At 49.4% G+C, this 15,666-nt stretch overlaps 2 protein-coding genes across 8 annotated transcripts in view; one reads left to right on the top strand and one right to left on the bottom strand.

Moving 5' to 3' along the window:
* TPGS2 (tubulin polyglutamylase complex subunit 2) overlaps positions 1-3,639 on the top strand; it is a 38,840-nt gene extending 35,201 nt beyond the window's left edge. The window contains exon 8 of the mRNA XM_072948995.1: positions 1,185-3,639. Within this exon, the coding sequence (XP_072805096.1) occupies positions 1,185-1,200 (16 nt within the window). The 3' untranslated portion in view covers positions 1,201-3,639. The remainder of the gene's footprint in view (positions 1-1,184) is intronic.
* FHOD3 (formin homology 2 domain containing 3) overlaps positions 1-15,666 on the bottom strand; it is a 402,137-nt gene that overhangs the window by 786 nt on the left and 385,685 nt on the right. For all 7 annotated transcript variants that reach the window (XM_072948976.1, XM_072948975.1, XM_072948981.1 and 4 more), the window contains 2 exons: positions 15,034-15,208; positions 9,886-10,047 (listed from right to left, as the gene is read on the bottom strand). In XM_072948976.1, coding sequence (XP_072805077.1) covers positions 9,886-10,047; positions 15,034-15,208 — 337 coding nt within the window. The remainder of the gene's footprint in view (positions 1-9,885; positions 10,048-15,033; positions 15,209-15,666) is intronic.

Consider the following 15,666-nt stretch of genomic DNA (forward strand, 5'->3'; position numbering starts at 1 on the left):
TGGCTGGCCGGTGGCCAGGGCAGGAAAAATCTAGGAGCTGCAAGAGGCTGACCTGAGGATGACAAGGTGCCGACCTGGAGAGCCAGGTAGAGAGGGGGCCTCGTAAGAGGGGAGAAGGGAGGAGAGGTCCACATTTACGAGGTGTCTGAGAAATGGTGCAAATTGCAAAATGCAAGTGGCGGGTTGAGAGCTCAGCCTACGGGGTGGATCAGAGCTGGAAAAGGAACTACAGAGCACAGGAAAATGCAGGCGCCAGCGATGCAAATTAGGTAAGAGAATCCCACAGATCTGCAGGGCCATGCCAAAGAGCCCGTGGCCCCACCGAACAAGGCGTTAACAGAGCCCAGTGCAAGGGGGAGCCGTCGGGGTGAGCTCTCCACAAGCACTGGGGTCTTTGTCTTAAGTCATCAGAGGGCCTCTACAGAGAAGAACCAGTGACCCCTTGTGGACGGGAGGCCAAGGAGCAAACCGCCAAACGTCTGCGGTGACTTGGTGGATGTTCTCTGTGAAACACACAAGGCTCAAGGAGGACCAGCCACCCCCCTGAGGTTTACAGCTGGCAGCTGGACGAACACTCATGTTTAACTGACTTGGAATTGGCTTATGCGCAGCCCGACATTATGGGTTTTCCATTGTTTAGCGTCGATCAATTTCAGCATCAAAATACAGGCTGGATAAGGCTGAATGGTGAGGCAGCTGCCCCTTCCAAGACTGGTCCTTTCACTTGAAAGGCTGCCTAATTACTTTTTCCTTGTCTGATAAATTGCGTTTGGCCTACTCTGCATGACAGCCATACAGAGTTCTGGGTATTTGTTCTATCTTCAGAAGAAATGTATTCTAGATCTGCCATCCACCCTAAATCCTCAAACAGCTGGAGTCCCTGAGATCACCAGGGAAGGCCCTGGATCAGAATGGGGAGAAAGCAAAGCTCCCCCTTGGTGATTTCCCACCTTCCTTGCCAGACCCAGTTCCCCACACCAGGTCTACGACAAGGGGGCCTGTGTCCCCTGAGGCCTCCCCAGAGGCGAGGGCCCCACCCCGTGTGTCTGCAGGCAACACCCATATTCAATGCCTCCCCTGGGCAGAACCCCACTTAGGCCATGAGTAAAGGATCTGAAAATGCCATGCCTGTGGCGGAATAAAAGTGGCTAATGTCTCTTAATAAATACATTCTTCTCTCCCAGGAATCAGCAGTTTTAAAGGGTTCAACACCTAATCCATCAGGCGGTCAACCAACACATACTTCATGGAGAACCTACTTTGTGCTCAGTGCTTTAACTCTTTGAGGACGTTCTTGGAGAAGATTCACAGGCAGTAAGCGTGGGTTTTTACAGGGGCACAGAGCTCTGTGGGGAGGGGTACCCCCAGACCATGCCACCGCACACTACTGTATTTCCAAGCCGAGCTCTGGGTCCCAGAGCCACCCGGCCGTCTACAGCTGCTGCTGCACGAGCTCACCCGCCCGCACCCGGGCCCCCTGGGCTCCAGGCTGAGTCTCTAACTCATCCAGACAAAACGTCTGGCTCCAGAGCCATGGCTGGAGGCAGATTGCATTGAACTGAGTAATGGAATTCGTTCTATGGGGCAGCAATAAAAATACTAGTTCGTAATACCCTTTATGTTCCTTAAACACTCCTTCCAGTGTTTGTTAAAGAAAGAGAACAATTTTAATGGCAGAAAACAAGATGAAATATTTCTCATCCTTGACAAGGACTGCTGAGACCTCTTAGCCAAGATGCAAAATTCTGCCGGAAGAAGTCCAGGCTGCACTAGGAGGGCACCTCACGTTTCCTGAGCCCCAGGAGGTAACATGGACAGGCATCTGTGAGTCACAGCTTTGAGCCCTCAGGTGTACGTGCCTGGCCCAATGACCACAGAAGACAAACGGGTGGGCACTGAAAGATGCTCCTTTAGCAGTTCTGTTCACACGTTTGCTTTAGTCCTGTAACTGTCGTGTGCAGCTCATGTAAACACTTGAGTAAGGACCCTGGCACCTTATAGCAAGGGCAATGATCTCCTAATTGACACGCATGTTGGGCCAGCCTGTCTGGGACCAGCTCAGAGAACAGAACAAAGCTCAATGGTGCTGCACCAGCCCTGCTGCCTGACAGCCCGGAGGCGATGCCCTCGGCCTCGTGGTCTACTCGCAGTTCGGACGGCCTAGACCCCCGGGGACCCTCCTCCCCGCTCCTGCTTGGGCTTCTGTGTGTGGGGAGAAGCCAGCATAATCAGGTCCCTCTGCCTGATTTATGGAATCCTACGTTCTGTGGGCCTTCATGACAATTCAGATCAATTCTCCCAGAAACATATTAACCCTGAAAAGGACCTTGAGAATTTCAAACCCTTCCTTTGCTAAAGTCTCAAAGCTCATTCACATGACCAGGTGGAAGAAGGTGTGAAATGAAAGCAATCAGCTGAAATTAGCTTTGCACCCCGATTCAAGAGTCAGGTCACACCTGGACAGGGCCTCTTTCAGAGTCTGCTCGTCCAACTGCCTGCTGGTCAGTTCACTCGTTTATTCCACAAACGTTACCTGAGCCTCCACCCTGAGCTAAGTGATGCATCAAGGAAGTTAGGGGCCAACGGGGACCCAGAGTGAGGGGAACCGTGCAGGGCGGCAGACCCTCTGGGCATAAGGAGCGAGCTCTCATTCGGTAGGTTTCCAGAAAGCCAAACGAGGCTGAGGACATAAGAGGAGGGTACCAGCACACCGGGGCTGGCAGGAGATGAAACCAGCACAAGAGAAACGAGACTTCCATCAAACAGGGGTCCCTCTCCAGTGCTGGCGGGCAGTGGGGGTGAGGGGCTGGCTGACATCTGGTAAGGGAACGTCTGGGCCCCTCCCCACTGCCCACTCCTGCCTCCCGCTTGACCCCTCTGACAGCTCCCCAAGTCTGTCACATGTGACCACCCCCCCTCCCCGCAGCTGCTTAACAGAGAACAGACCGTGGAAATGTTTACCCCTCTCTGCCTCGCAGCCCTTCCATAGACGGCGTGGGTCACTTCGCTGGCACCAGCGGTCACTCGATGCCCCACACCCTGTGACAGCTCTCAGGATGCCGCGGTGCCAGTGGTGGGATCTGACACGGGGGTGCCTCTGCTGTCAACGTGCAGCACACGGCGGCTGGGGACTCAGGGGGAAACCCTAAGTTATTTTTTTTCCCCTCTCCTTTTAAATTGAAAAAAAATCTTTGAATCCTACAAAGTGCTCTCAGGTGACCCCGGCTAAGATGAGTCTAAATCTGAGAGTAACAGTGGCTGTCATTTCCTGAGCACTACCGTGGCTTATTTCCTTCAAACCCTCTGGGATGGTTACCGGGATCACCTCCCCAGTGAGCAAGCGACCGTGGCACAGAGAGGTCAAGTCTCCGGCCTGTGCACACACAGTGAGTGGCAGAGAAAGACTCAAGCTGGGACGCTGGACTCACAGCCCACCCTGGAAACCGCGGTGCCCTGATGAGCCCGGCAACACCTGCTCTGAGCAGCTTCCACACTGATGGCGAACGTACTGAGTCTTCCTTCCCTGTGACGGAAACCCACATGTGTTCTTTCACCTGTGGATAGCTGACAGCTTTTCATTATTTTGCACATAATGTTAAGCAATTTGGAAATAAATTGGGTTTTTTTTGGAATCCCTAAGATTCTAAAGATTTTCCTACTGAGTATATTGAGAGCCGTGTGTCTAAGGTGACAGGGACTCTTATCAGAATTTGCAGATGTCTTACTTAACCATTTGGGTTATTTTGCTTATTTGCACGCTCCATCCTTTTTTTTTTTCCATGTAAAATCCTGTCCATTAAAAGCAGCAGTTTCTCAAACTGACAGCATTCTACAAAATAACTGCTGTGTGCTTTTCAGAAGTGTCAACCATCATGAAGGGTCCTCCACAGATCAGAGGAGACTAAGGAGACGTGATGAGTCAACACGACGGGGGACCCTGGGTGGGATCATGGAACAGAAAAAGGGCATCGGTGGGAAAACGGGTGAAACCGGAGTCACGCCCACAGTTGAGTTAAGAGTTGAATCAGGCTTTTGACACACTGCCCTACAGGGCGCAGGGCGCTAACATGAAGGGAACCTGGGTGACGATATAAGGCAACTCTGTGCTATTTTTGTAACTTTTTTTGGTTAAGTCTAAAATCCTTCCAAAATAAATAGCTAAAAAAATAAAACTTGGAGTAGTGCCAATAGGAAACCAAAGTTCCCAAACCTGGTTGATTTAAACTCGATGTCTGAGACTCAACACTTTCCAAAGCACCCAAATGAGAAACCCCTCTGCTTTGCCCTTAGAACAGCTCTCAGAGGCAGGACAGACAAATTCTCAGATTCCTCTATTTGACGGATCCTCCCTCCTCTTGAACCTCCAATCTGAACCAAATGGGTGCCTGGCACCCAGACAGACGTGGTGGAGGACACACCAGCCAGTCTCCATTTCCGATGTGCTAGCTCCCAATTTGGGAGGGCGATCTGTCCGAATGCGAAACCACCAGAGACCCATTCAGGGCAGTGGAACACTTCTGAGCTCACCTCTCTAAGCCCCAGGACTTCTCCTTGCCACATCAGAGTCCTGGCCACTGGCCTGGCCCTGCCGCAGAGCACGGAGCTGTTTCCACCCTCACGGGCTTGGGTGTGAGGCCTGTCAGCCTTTGTTCTGGACCTGCCTCCAGGGCCCAGGTGATCTGGGGTCTGTGCTGATTTGGGCCTCACTTCTCTCCCCAGTACCCAGACTCTAATTATGGCTCCCAGCCCACTCCCCTGGCAAACCCCTTCAAAGTTCCTTCCCTGTGCCCAGCCACCCCTGCCTCCAAGACACTCCTGACACAGAGCGCAGGCTGAAAATGCCTTCCTCACTTCCCCATCTTCCTTTTCTAGTGAGAGGGGCTTGAAACCCACCATAGGCTTAGGCTCCAGGGAATCAGAGAGCCACGGTCAGCTCCCTCCTGTTCTGGTCATTCATTCCTGCGGCTTGAAATGGGCACTGGTGGTGGTGGCATTTCTCCCAAGAGGCAGAAGCCCTTAGGTGGCTTGCTAAAGTGCAGTTAATCTCCAGCTGGGCTTAGGGAAGAGACTTTTGGTTCTCTTGGACTTCTTATCTTCCCATCCTGTGTCCTATCCACATGGGTGGTTGCCCTTAGCTGTCATTAGGGGAGGGATCAGTCCAGCCTTCATGAGCTCTAAGAACAAGTAAGTGCTGAGTGAAGGGGAATGATGCTGAGAAGACAAAAATTTGATTAAGAAACTTTAGTCTTTTCAATTCACATCTGATTTTCCTGTATTCTAAGAGCATTAGTTTTAAAGCCACTGGCCCACGGCATTCTTAGCTTGCCTTATAAAAGAATATAAAATTAGTAAGTAGGTTAGTCCTATTTAAGTAACATGCAGGCAAATGTTTCTTAACGGGATTAGTGGGAAAATTCCTGGACATTTTCAAATACCATTTTGGAAAAGCAGAGACAGCTGAACTAAGCTGAGCACTGATCAGATCCGGGGCTGAATCTAACATTTTGTGAGGCATGTCTCCTGTTTCCCCTGAACGAGTCAATCATTTTTTAAGATGTGTTCATTCTCCTTCTCCGCGGAATTCTGTTGAACAGAGAGCATGGCAACATCCCTCAATATTCTGTAAAATGAGATTTTAGTTACGTCCGATCCACGTGAACTATGTCATGTGCCTTTGGAGAAACATGCTGACGCTTCATGGGAGGCAAGGTGAGACTCAAAGCAGGAAACCAAGTCAGAGATCTGGGTTCCTCTCCCAGTGGCCCCAGGATCGGACTTCTGGCCGTTCCCAATGAGAAATTGTTCTCACAGGGGCGGCCAACCTTATGTTCCTGAGAAACTGCTGGATTACTTGTAGGTGACATCCAAGTGGTCACATTTTTATAGACACAGAGCCCTGAGCCCCAAACTCCATGGTCACGTCACAGGTGCGGCCCAGACTCCCTCCTGGAGAGAAACTCAGCAGAAGTGGGGGCGACCGGCCTCTCTCAACCTGACAGGACTTCGGCTCCCCCAGGAAAAAGCAAAAGGCAGACCACGAGTCCCTAACCCTCCCTCTGGTCTGGGACAGTCTGAGCGAGTGGCCTCAAGCGGGCAGCCAGCTGGGCGGGGACCCTCTTCCAACGATGGGTCCCAGAGCAAAGGACGCAAGGGAGGAGCCCTTTTCCTCCCCAGCCCCCAGGCCGGTCCTGCAGAATCACACGGAGAGGGGGACCCCGCATGCCAGGCAGCTTCAGGGCTTTCTAGGGAAGGCCAACATCCGGGAGGCCCAAGAGAACAAGCAACCCCAGGACAAAGTACTTGCCCCATTATGACGAAAAGAGAAGCCAATATAAGGAAAAGCAGAGAGCTCGGAGGACGCGCTCCCTCGCCCATCTCCACCAGCCGGTTCCACGAGAGCCCTGGCTGGGATCTGGGGGATTCAACGCGGCAACGATTCCCAGGCTAGGAATCAACCGGACAATTGGGAACATTTCACGTAGTGAGACCCTGATGGCACCTGCTGGAGAGGCAGCAGAGCTGAGCCCGGGAACCTGGGAATCAATTCAGATGCCCTCAGCGTGCTCCTAACCGGCCGCACGTTTCACGCTTTAAGCAGGACATCTGGCGGGTGTGGGCCTAGCCACCAGCATCAGACATGAAAGCAGATGTTTCATTATCGCAGAGGATTCTCGCTCGAGGGGCTTGCAGGTCATAAATTTCGAGGTGACGGGCTGGATTCTGTTTGGTTTCCTGCCATAGCTGGACTATTATTATCTTTAGCCCAATGAGTTACAACCCAAGTACGTTGGTTATTCGTGACCCCCTTGCCTCATCGCCACCATTAAACAATCAGATCAAATGCAGCATTATTTCAGGGTGAGGCCCTACCCCGAAACTTCACACTGATTTTGCAGATTGTTTTTTTTTCCCCCCTCATTCCTTTAACTTCTTATGGAAAGCTGGAATTTATCATCCCTTTATAACAGAAATCAAAGTAATTTTCCCCCTCTTAAATGTCTGTTGATGGTACCATGAGTAATAAATTAAACCTGCTAAAGATAAACACATTCTCTGCTGTATTTGTTGTAGTAACTGCATCACAGGATAAAATGTGTTTGGCTAAATGAAAAAGGATATAGGGCTGCTTTGCATAAGATTGGAATGGAAACGATACCACAGGAAATTATTTTATGTCAACCACAAAAACAGGCAAAATATCTCTCTGGCCAGATGGGAGAGGAAAATTAATTATGACCGTGCTATTGTTCCCAGTGACATTATGTGTCTAAGAATCTGGTTCTCTCTAGACCAGAAGGCGGAGCCAGCACTCTTGCTAACACAGATGTGTAACTTACAGGAAGAGGACATACCCTGGGCCTCTTGGACTGGCCAGGCCACTGTCTCATGCAGCCTCCTTTTCTGTGGTCTCTGGCCCAACCCTGCCCTCCTTCGTTTGGGTCTAGAATCCTTTCTCTGCCCCTCTCCCTGGGTCTGACCTCCCTGCTCCCCCACCTGCTTTGCCTGGCTCTTCCCAGTAGAGACTCTTGCACTGAGGCTGCCCGCTGTAGGAAGACCAGGAGCTAACTGGTGCAAGGATTCTGCCATTTGGTTGTCAGTTTGTTGAAGTAAATAATAGGAGGGCAACAGAAGGCAAATACTGCAGATAATCCACTTGAGACCTCAAAAAGCCTTTCATAAGTTTCATTAAAAGAATTATTTAGCACACTACTATATATAAAAGAGATAAACAACAAGGACCTGCTGTGCAGCACAGGGAACTATATTCAAAATCTTGTAATTACCTATAATGGAAAAGAATCTGAAAAAGAATACATACTTGTATGTACATAGAGCTAAATCACTTTGCTGCACACCTGAAACATTGTAAATCAACTATACTTCAGTTAAAAAGTTAAAATTAAAAAATGCTCTTTAAGAAAGAGATTTCTTATGAAAAAGAGCAAGAGAAATGGACAAGCCGTATACAAAAGAAGAGATGCAAATCACAAGAGGGTCAGCCTTCCTGGTGTGCAGGGAAAAGTCAGTGAAAGCCATAAGGAATTCTCTTTCACACCCTTCAGACAGGTTAAAAGGGAAGTGCTGGCCTGGCCTGGAGCAAACCTGAGATTCAGCATGCAGTGTGGAGGGGTGTGGGTTAACCTCACCCCTTTGGAGAAGACTCTGACCCCGAAGATGTGCACACCTGAGGATCCGGCAGTTTCATTCCTGGCCTCATCCCCTTCACCTCCCCTTGCCGTAGCTCCAACTTATTATACTATACACAGGATGCCTGGAGATCTTGTTAAATGCAGATTCTGAATCAGTTGCCCTGGAGAAGGCCCCATGAATATGCATTTCTAACCAGCCTCCAGGAGATGTCCATATTGTCCAAGGGACAACTTTATGTAGCAAGTCCCTAGCCAAGTCCTTACACGGTTGCACCAGAGAATGGCAAAGAATTCGCAGCGGCACTAGGAAATAGTAAGCTGTTGGAAAAAATTAACGTAAAGGTCTTAGATATTGATAAGTTCTTAGACACTGATGTTGGACCCCCAGACATACTCCTGCAGATGTAAAAAGCCAGTCATCTTGAAGGACAGTTCTCCATTTGAAAAATGAAGGGAATGTGGCAGAGGGCACAGAAAGTGGACTCAGAATCCTCCTCCTAATGCCACTAATCACCCGAGGGGCACAGGCAGGGCCCCACCCCAGAGGCTCTGAGGCGGTCGGCTTGGGTATAGCCCAGACGCTTGGAATTTTTAAAGCTCTGAAGGTTCTAATGTGCGGCTGTGGCTGGGAGCCACCACGCAAGAAGTTACTCGAAGTGTACACCAGCAGGATGGTCATCATCCAGAAGTATACAAAAACAGACTCTCAGCCACCCATCTTACAGCATGAGAATCATGGCCCCAGTCCCGCAGACTCCGCGGTTTAAGAAGCCCTGTTTCTCCCTGGAGGAGTTGTCAAGTGGTACCTTCCTTTCTGGGGAAAAATTCCTATTAGAATCTAAAGCTAATGATATAAAAGGAGCAGAGTCAGACAGACTGCAGCAATTTGGTTTCCTGCCCTTTACCCTGGAAACAAGCATGTCAACAGGTCAAACAGAACCATGGGGTCTGAAGGATGCAGCCCCAAACTCAACCACCTCCTGCATGAATCTCGAGGGTGGCACCATGTGGGGGTTCTCTGAGTCTGAGCTCTTAGGGAACACCTGCCCTGCTGACAGTCACTCCCCTTTCACTTTTGGGAGCCAGGAAATGGGGAGGCAATCGGGCTGAGACTAAAGGGGAAAATAAGTAGCTTCGATTTAGGTGAATCCCCTACTTGGTAGGGAAAATCAAAAACAAAAACTGGTCAACCTAGGCTAGCATTAACAATGTAAACCCTAACTTATTTTAACATTAACTATTTTAACCATCCTATTGACCATAAAATCACTTGCTACCCCTGGTTTCACCTTCAGCATGTTCACGGACAGCAGTGAACCCCTGGAGAAATAGTCTCCAGCCCAGAAAATAGCCCCTAATGCTGGGTAAGGGGCAGAAATAGGGTCTGAGCAAAGCATCCGGGGCAGCACGTGGCCACGGGCCCCAGTGCGCCCAGCCCTGTCCACCAGAGTCAGCTGGTGGACTTTCAGGACTCCCTGCGGACAAAGTGGGACTTGAGGAAGGCCTGGCCAGAAATGGCAAACGCACTGGACAGGTGGCTGGAGCGCCCCTCTTCCCCAGTGGCCGACGGTGACTGTCCCGCATGAAACTTACTGTTGACCAGCACAGGTGGGCCCTCCACGCACCACTGACAATTCACTGGAGCCCGCCTCTGAGTCCCTGTCCTTCCTGGTCAAAGAGCCGGAGGGCCGGTCCCCGCAGGCCGAGCCCCGCCCCCTAGCCCCAAGGCACTTACGAGACTTCCGGTTGGCCCGGGAGCGCTTCCTCTCCCGCGGCACCACGCGCTGACTGGGCACTTGGGTGGCCGACTTGACGATGCGGTCCATGATCTCGTCAGCCGCATCGTCTGTGACGTTAGGCGAGTCATCCATCCCCATAGTCCACGAACTGGCGGATCCTGAAGAATCAAACAACCGGAGAGGACCGGGTACTCAGAGAGAAGGGAAACGCAGCATCGCTCCCGCGGCAGCGAAGCTCGGTCAGCAGCACAGCCGAGGCCAGAGTCTGGGTCGAGCCTGACGCATCCAGAGGACTCCCCCATCCTCATCACAGGGGCACCGCAGTGACCTGTGCAGTGACTGTCACCCCCCAGGCTCTGACCTCCCACAAATCCACAGCTGGGGTGCTGAAGTGACACTACCGGGTCACACAGCTGTGTTCTCATTCCTCACTGTCCTCTGACTTTAGATTCCTGGATGTGCCTCCATCTGCCAGGTCCTGTGATGGCGGGCGGGCAGACTCCCCACGCCATACACTGCTGGGCACATCAGATCCCCAGGGATGTGCATCCAGCAATGTCCAGAGACATCAGTTAAGTCAGCTGTCTATGGTTGTATGTGCCTAGTAAATGTCAACTAACCCTAACTTCTTACCAAGTTTATCAAAAAGCCAATGGATTTTGTAACCTATGGTTTACCTTTGGATTACCTAGCCTTTAAAAAACATAACAGACTGCCCTCTTCAATCAGCAAAGGGGAATTAACACAGCTTTTTCTTTGGTACATTCATCTGATCAGAAAAAATGTCTATAAATAGCTGTATGTTAAGACAGTCCACATCTGGCATAAAAGCATCTGTTTATAGACCAGCAAGAAAGTACCACAAAAACATGGGTTCCCAAGTGACATCAGTCAGAACTTAATGCTATTTTAATATGTCAAGAACTGTGTCTTTGTAATTGATCAACTTCCTGTGAAATCTCTTCTGTGAGATGGGAATTATGCTTCTGTAAGAAAAAATACGTACAATGTGCTCAAAATTGTGAGCTTCCTTTACCTACACTTCTCTTTGTAATAAACACACCACATGAAAAACCTGTCAGCAAGTGCTTTCAAACTCTGTTTATGGAACAAAGGTACCCTGAACCTGACCAAAGTCCAGTGAAAGCTGAGGAACAGCCGGCTTTTCCCAAACCACAGGGGAGAAAATATTAATAAATATAAGTCTTAAATTTTGAGTTCCCCTATACTAATTTTTCAGAACTTTTGGTGTTTGGATATTGATGGAAATAGTTGGGAAGTTGATCACAGTTCAGTAGACTGTAAATTTTATGGGCATGTGTTTGTGGTTGAAAGTTTACTGCAAATATGTACTGTGCAATAATTTAGTCAAATTTTCTGCTAGTAAAATTCACATGACTGAATTAAATACATAAGTAATTCACACTTTGCAAAAGGACTACCAGGATTCCAGTGCTCTACCATCTGCATGTATTTGAGACCTGCAGCCATAGGATAAAGAGGTTTCCTGGTGACAAGGTCTTTGTTGTGGTGGTCATTTAAAAAAATCGTTTTGTTTTATAAGGGGAGTGTACCTCCAGTGCTGGGAGATACAAATTCAGGAAATTTTACTTTTTCTGCTAATACCTGAGGGAATTTGATCAACTTACTCCCATCAAAAGACTATTTTTTTCAGCGTCATGAGACCCCTTAAAAATACGTTCCTCTCAGAAGTGAGTTTTGGAAATTGCTGAATTTTTCTGCTTTCTCAGGATGGTCCAAGCTTTCTAATGGGAGGCAGAGACTGAAGTCAGTGCCATTTCCCCCTAGTCTTTACCCTTTTCTGTTAAGCAGACACAGCACAGGACTGAGCAGTGCTGGGGCCAGAGAGCAGTTTTGCTGAGCATCAGCCCACCTCTGCCTTTAAACATTTTGTCTGTAACTCTCTGTATGTGTTTGTTGAAGGTGCTCGCTCCAGCTTGTCTTTGTTCCTTCAGAACTTCAACACTGTAGGAGCTTCCCCGCAGCCTTCCTGGCTCAGCCACCCCCTTCCCACGCTGCCCCAGCACTCGGCAAACGTCCCATGGAGAAAACATTCGAAGCTCCTCTTCGCCAAACTCTTACGCCAGCTCACAGGACTACTGGAAGTTCTGCTGCTTTCTCTTTACTTACTAAAGTCACTCTGTCCACAGCACGTTCTCAGCCTGTGCCCAGACATGGCAAATGCTCTAAAAGAGGTGCTCTCAGCTCACCTACAATTCTAGGTCGCCTGGTCCTCTTCCCTTTCACAATTCTCTGGTGTATTTTAATAGAAAGTGTTTGTTATTTTTTTTTTTAAAGTTTCTGGTTATCGTAGCAGGAGAGGTGGCTGGCTGCTCCTTTCTGGAAGCAGAAGTCTTTCTGCAGGTGCAGAGAAACTGAGCAGCCTGCCTTTCTAACCGCTTTCATCAGTTTGTGAAAATAAACCCATATTGTACAAACCCAGGAACGTCTTTTCCTCTTTGTCCTTTCCAGGCAGGAATGGTTTCCCATTTTCTCTTTTAAAATTAGCACAACTTTTTATGTCCCATTAGAGATACTGCACTCCATCTCCTAAGGTGGTTTTCATCGTACTGCCTTTGAGTCCACCAAGGCACAGGGGCTCACGACCCTCGAAGGCTGGGGTCACGAGGGCGCAGGTGCTGATGCCACCCTCGATCCCCTGGTGCCACGGTGAGGCTCGCACACAAAGCCTGCAAGGGCTGCTGAGGCACGGAGGGACTCGTGCACGGGATGTCTCGGGTCTTCTGGGTACCAGTGATTCCCGGCCTCACGCCCACAACACTGCAGCGCTGTTTCACTTGATTCTTACCCTTGTTTTATGCTTTGTCTAGACTGACAGTCTCTTCTGCTCAGCATTTAACAGTATTATTTTCCTCACCTTCTGATCTTCTCCATTTTCTTCTCTCATCTTATATTCTGTCTTGTTTACACAGTCATTCTCTCCTATCACTTCTTGGTTTTTCTGAGAAATGGAGGCCTTTTAAAAAGGGCACCTTTCTTTCCATGTAGCAAAGCAGACAATCAGAATGTCCCACGTCAAGTGCTCAGGGCTGTGGTTTGTCACAGCTCAGTCTACTGTTAGTCACCCAAAGGCTCCCTTTGCACTGCCAAATCATAATTGAATTTTCTTCTCCTAACTCCGTATCCAAAACTGCCTACCAGGCAGAGGGTTTGGAAAGACCAAACCCCAGAGATCCCTAACCTGTGATTCTTTGATGTAATAATAATGCGCGCACGTATTCGGGGTATAGTCTGGGAGTCAGGATTGTAGTAGGCGGGGTGACTTTTTGACTTATCATCTGTGTCTCCGTCGGGGTAACCCTGGGGAAGGGTAAAGCGAGGCAGCCCTTCATCCAGAACATTCTTAGCTGCACAGCAAAGTAAAAGCCCCGTGTAATGGCCGGCATTAAAAAGAGGAGAAGGAACCAGATTCAGTGATACTGTACTCCTGTGAAATACGAAAATCACTTGGCCATTTATTTAAAAAAAGGCCCGAAGTGCAGCTTTACTGGGGATTCCACATAAATCGTAGGGGTCTTAGAACACAGCCTGGAGGCCCGGCCAGGACGCCTCCTTGATGGTAACTTGCGGCCCCTGGTTTATGAGAAACTCTGAGAAACCATATGCACCACATGACCCCCCTCCTCTGAAGAAAACTTGGAACTGCCTTTGCTTTTTTCGCTTATGTTGAAGTTGTTACTGCCATCATGAGTTTTTCATATTTAACGTGGTTGTTAAGAGCAAAATTAAAAAGGAAAAAAAAAAAAGAGTCAGCAGCGCCAGTTAGAAGTCACTTATGGGGCTTCTCAGGGGCTTCTCCGGACCGCAGCCCCCAGCATCCTGGCTGCCATCCTAACATCTTCTGAACCCGAATGCTCGGGGGAGCCTAGGACGGTGCCTGATGGATGCTGCCCACACTCGTTCATTGCTGAGGTTCTGTGACATGTAAGGAAACCCACGGTCCAGTCTACCTGGCATGTTCAGTTTTACTTATTTTTACCACTATAAAAAGTTTTACTCTAAAAAAGTTTTACTGTGTTTTACCACTATAATTACTACCCCTTTACACTCTAAAGCTTTCCAATTTGGGCAACAAATACATGGCTTCTTCTAGCTGCGCACACTGTGTGCTAAGCAGACACCAAGGGGAGAAGCCCGTCCTGCGGGAATTCATTCTCTTTGGTTATAAAGTCCGTCATCTTTAGATGACTTAACCTAGGGTCTCAGGAGTACACGGTGAGGCAGATTCTGGAGGTGACAGGGGACTAAACAGGCAGAGGAAAAGGGGACATATGAGCACCAGCAGGGCTCCCGGAGACACAGGGTGTGCAGAGCAGGGAGGTGCCCAAGATGTGGGACCAAGTAAAAGCCAAGTGTGGGAGCCAGGAAGGGACCAGACCACAGGGGACCTCTGACAACAGCATGAGCGGTGTGGGCTGCATCCTGCAGGCAGTGAGGAGACGTAGGAAGTTTAACGTGGTATCAGACCAGACCTGGGAAATGCGGGTAGATATTTTCAGATGAAAAACGCATCTTAATTCTTAATTAAAATAAAAAATCCCTCCCAAGTTATAAAACAACCCTGGAACTTCTCATCTGTCTTTACCATCTCGAAGTTTTAGTTTCCTCTCTGCCTCCAAGGATTTAAAAGGCAGAAAGGGACAGCATTTTAATCCAAGGGTCAGCAAACTTTCTGTATCCCAGCTGAGAGTAAAAATGTAGGCTGTCTGGTCCCTGCGGTGTCTTGTCACAACCTCTCAACTCTGCCATTGCAGCGCAAAACACTGCAGCCAACACAAGCAAGAAAATGTGGCTGTGTTCCTTTAAGACCTTATTTATGAGAATACATGGCCGGCTGAATCTGGCCTGGGGGCCAGTGTTGGCTGATTTCTGCTTTAACCCAGGAGGAGTTGTTTACAATCCCAACTCCTCTTGTGTGAATTAAGTTGAGCTTTGGAGAGTGTGGCTTGTTTTTGAGATGACGCTATTAAAGGTGGGTCACAAAGGGGGTAGTGGGGGGTGTGACCTGGGGAGTGGACGGCCCTGAGCAGCCACATCCTGGGCACAGTCACCTGTACTGTGCGGTGGGGACCAGACACCCAGGGTGGCCACCCCAGAGTTACCTCGGCTTGCTCGGCTGCGCATGCGGACGCCCAGCGCCGGGGTGGTGTCCTCCACGGCGGGGGACGAGGTCTTCAGCACAGCCTTCATGTTCTCGTGCTCAGCAGCATCCTCGGCGTAGCTCAGGCCCTGCGGCTGGCTCGGGGGCGCCGGGGACCCGCCAGAGAACTTGCCGGACTGCAAGACCAAGGCGGGTGAGGGCGTGAGATGACTCCCCAGATGCCACCCCAAGCTCATCAAACGTTTAGCCTAGGAAATCCTTCTCTCCTGTTGTTTTGTTTATGTGCGTTCTGCAGTCACGTTAGTGATGGTGGCCAAGGAACTAACGACAAAACATCTGCATCTCTGGGAAGTTCTCTTATCGGAAGAAAAGCCTTGGTCCCAGAAGGACCACACCCACTCTCCATGGGAGTGGGTCACTGCAAATTCCCTCAGTGGGAACCCACTGGGGGCGACTGACATTGATCTGGGAAGAACTCAGAAACCAAGCCTGTTTCTAACACCAAAGCCCTGACAGGAGAGTTGAAATATGACCTGTAAATCAAATAGAGTGAGATTTTCCTTTTTTAATTTAGTGCCAGAAAGCAGTAAGAATTTTCTTCTATATCACTCATGATGGTAGAATTTTAAAAGTG

Source organism: Vicugna pacos, chromosome 24 (assembly GCF_048564905.1).
Source record: "Vicugna pacos chromosome 24, VicPac4, whole genome shotgun sequence".
NCBI classification, from domain to species: domain Eukaryota; kingdom Metazoa; phylum Chordata; class Mammalia; order Artiodactyla; family Camelidae; genus Vicugna; species Vicugna pacos.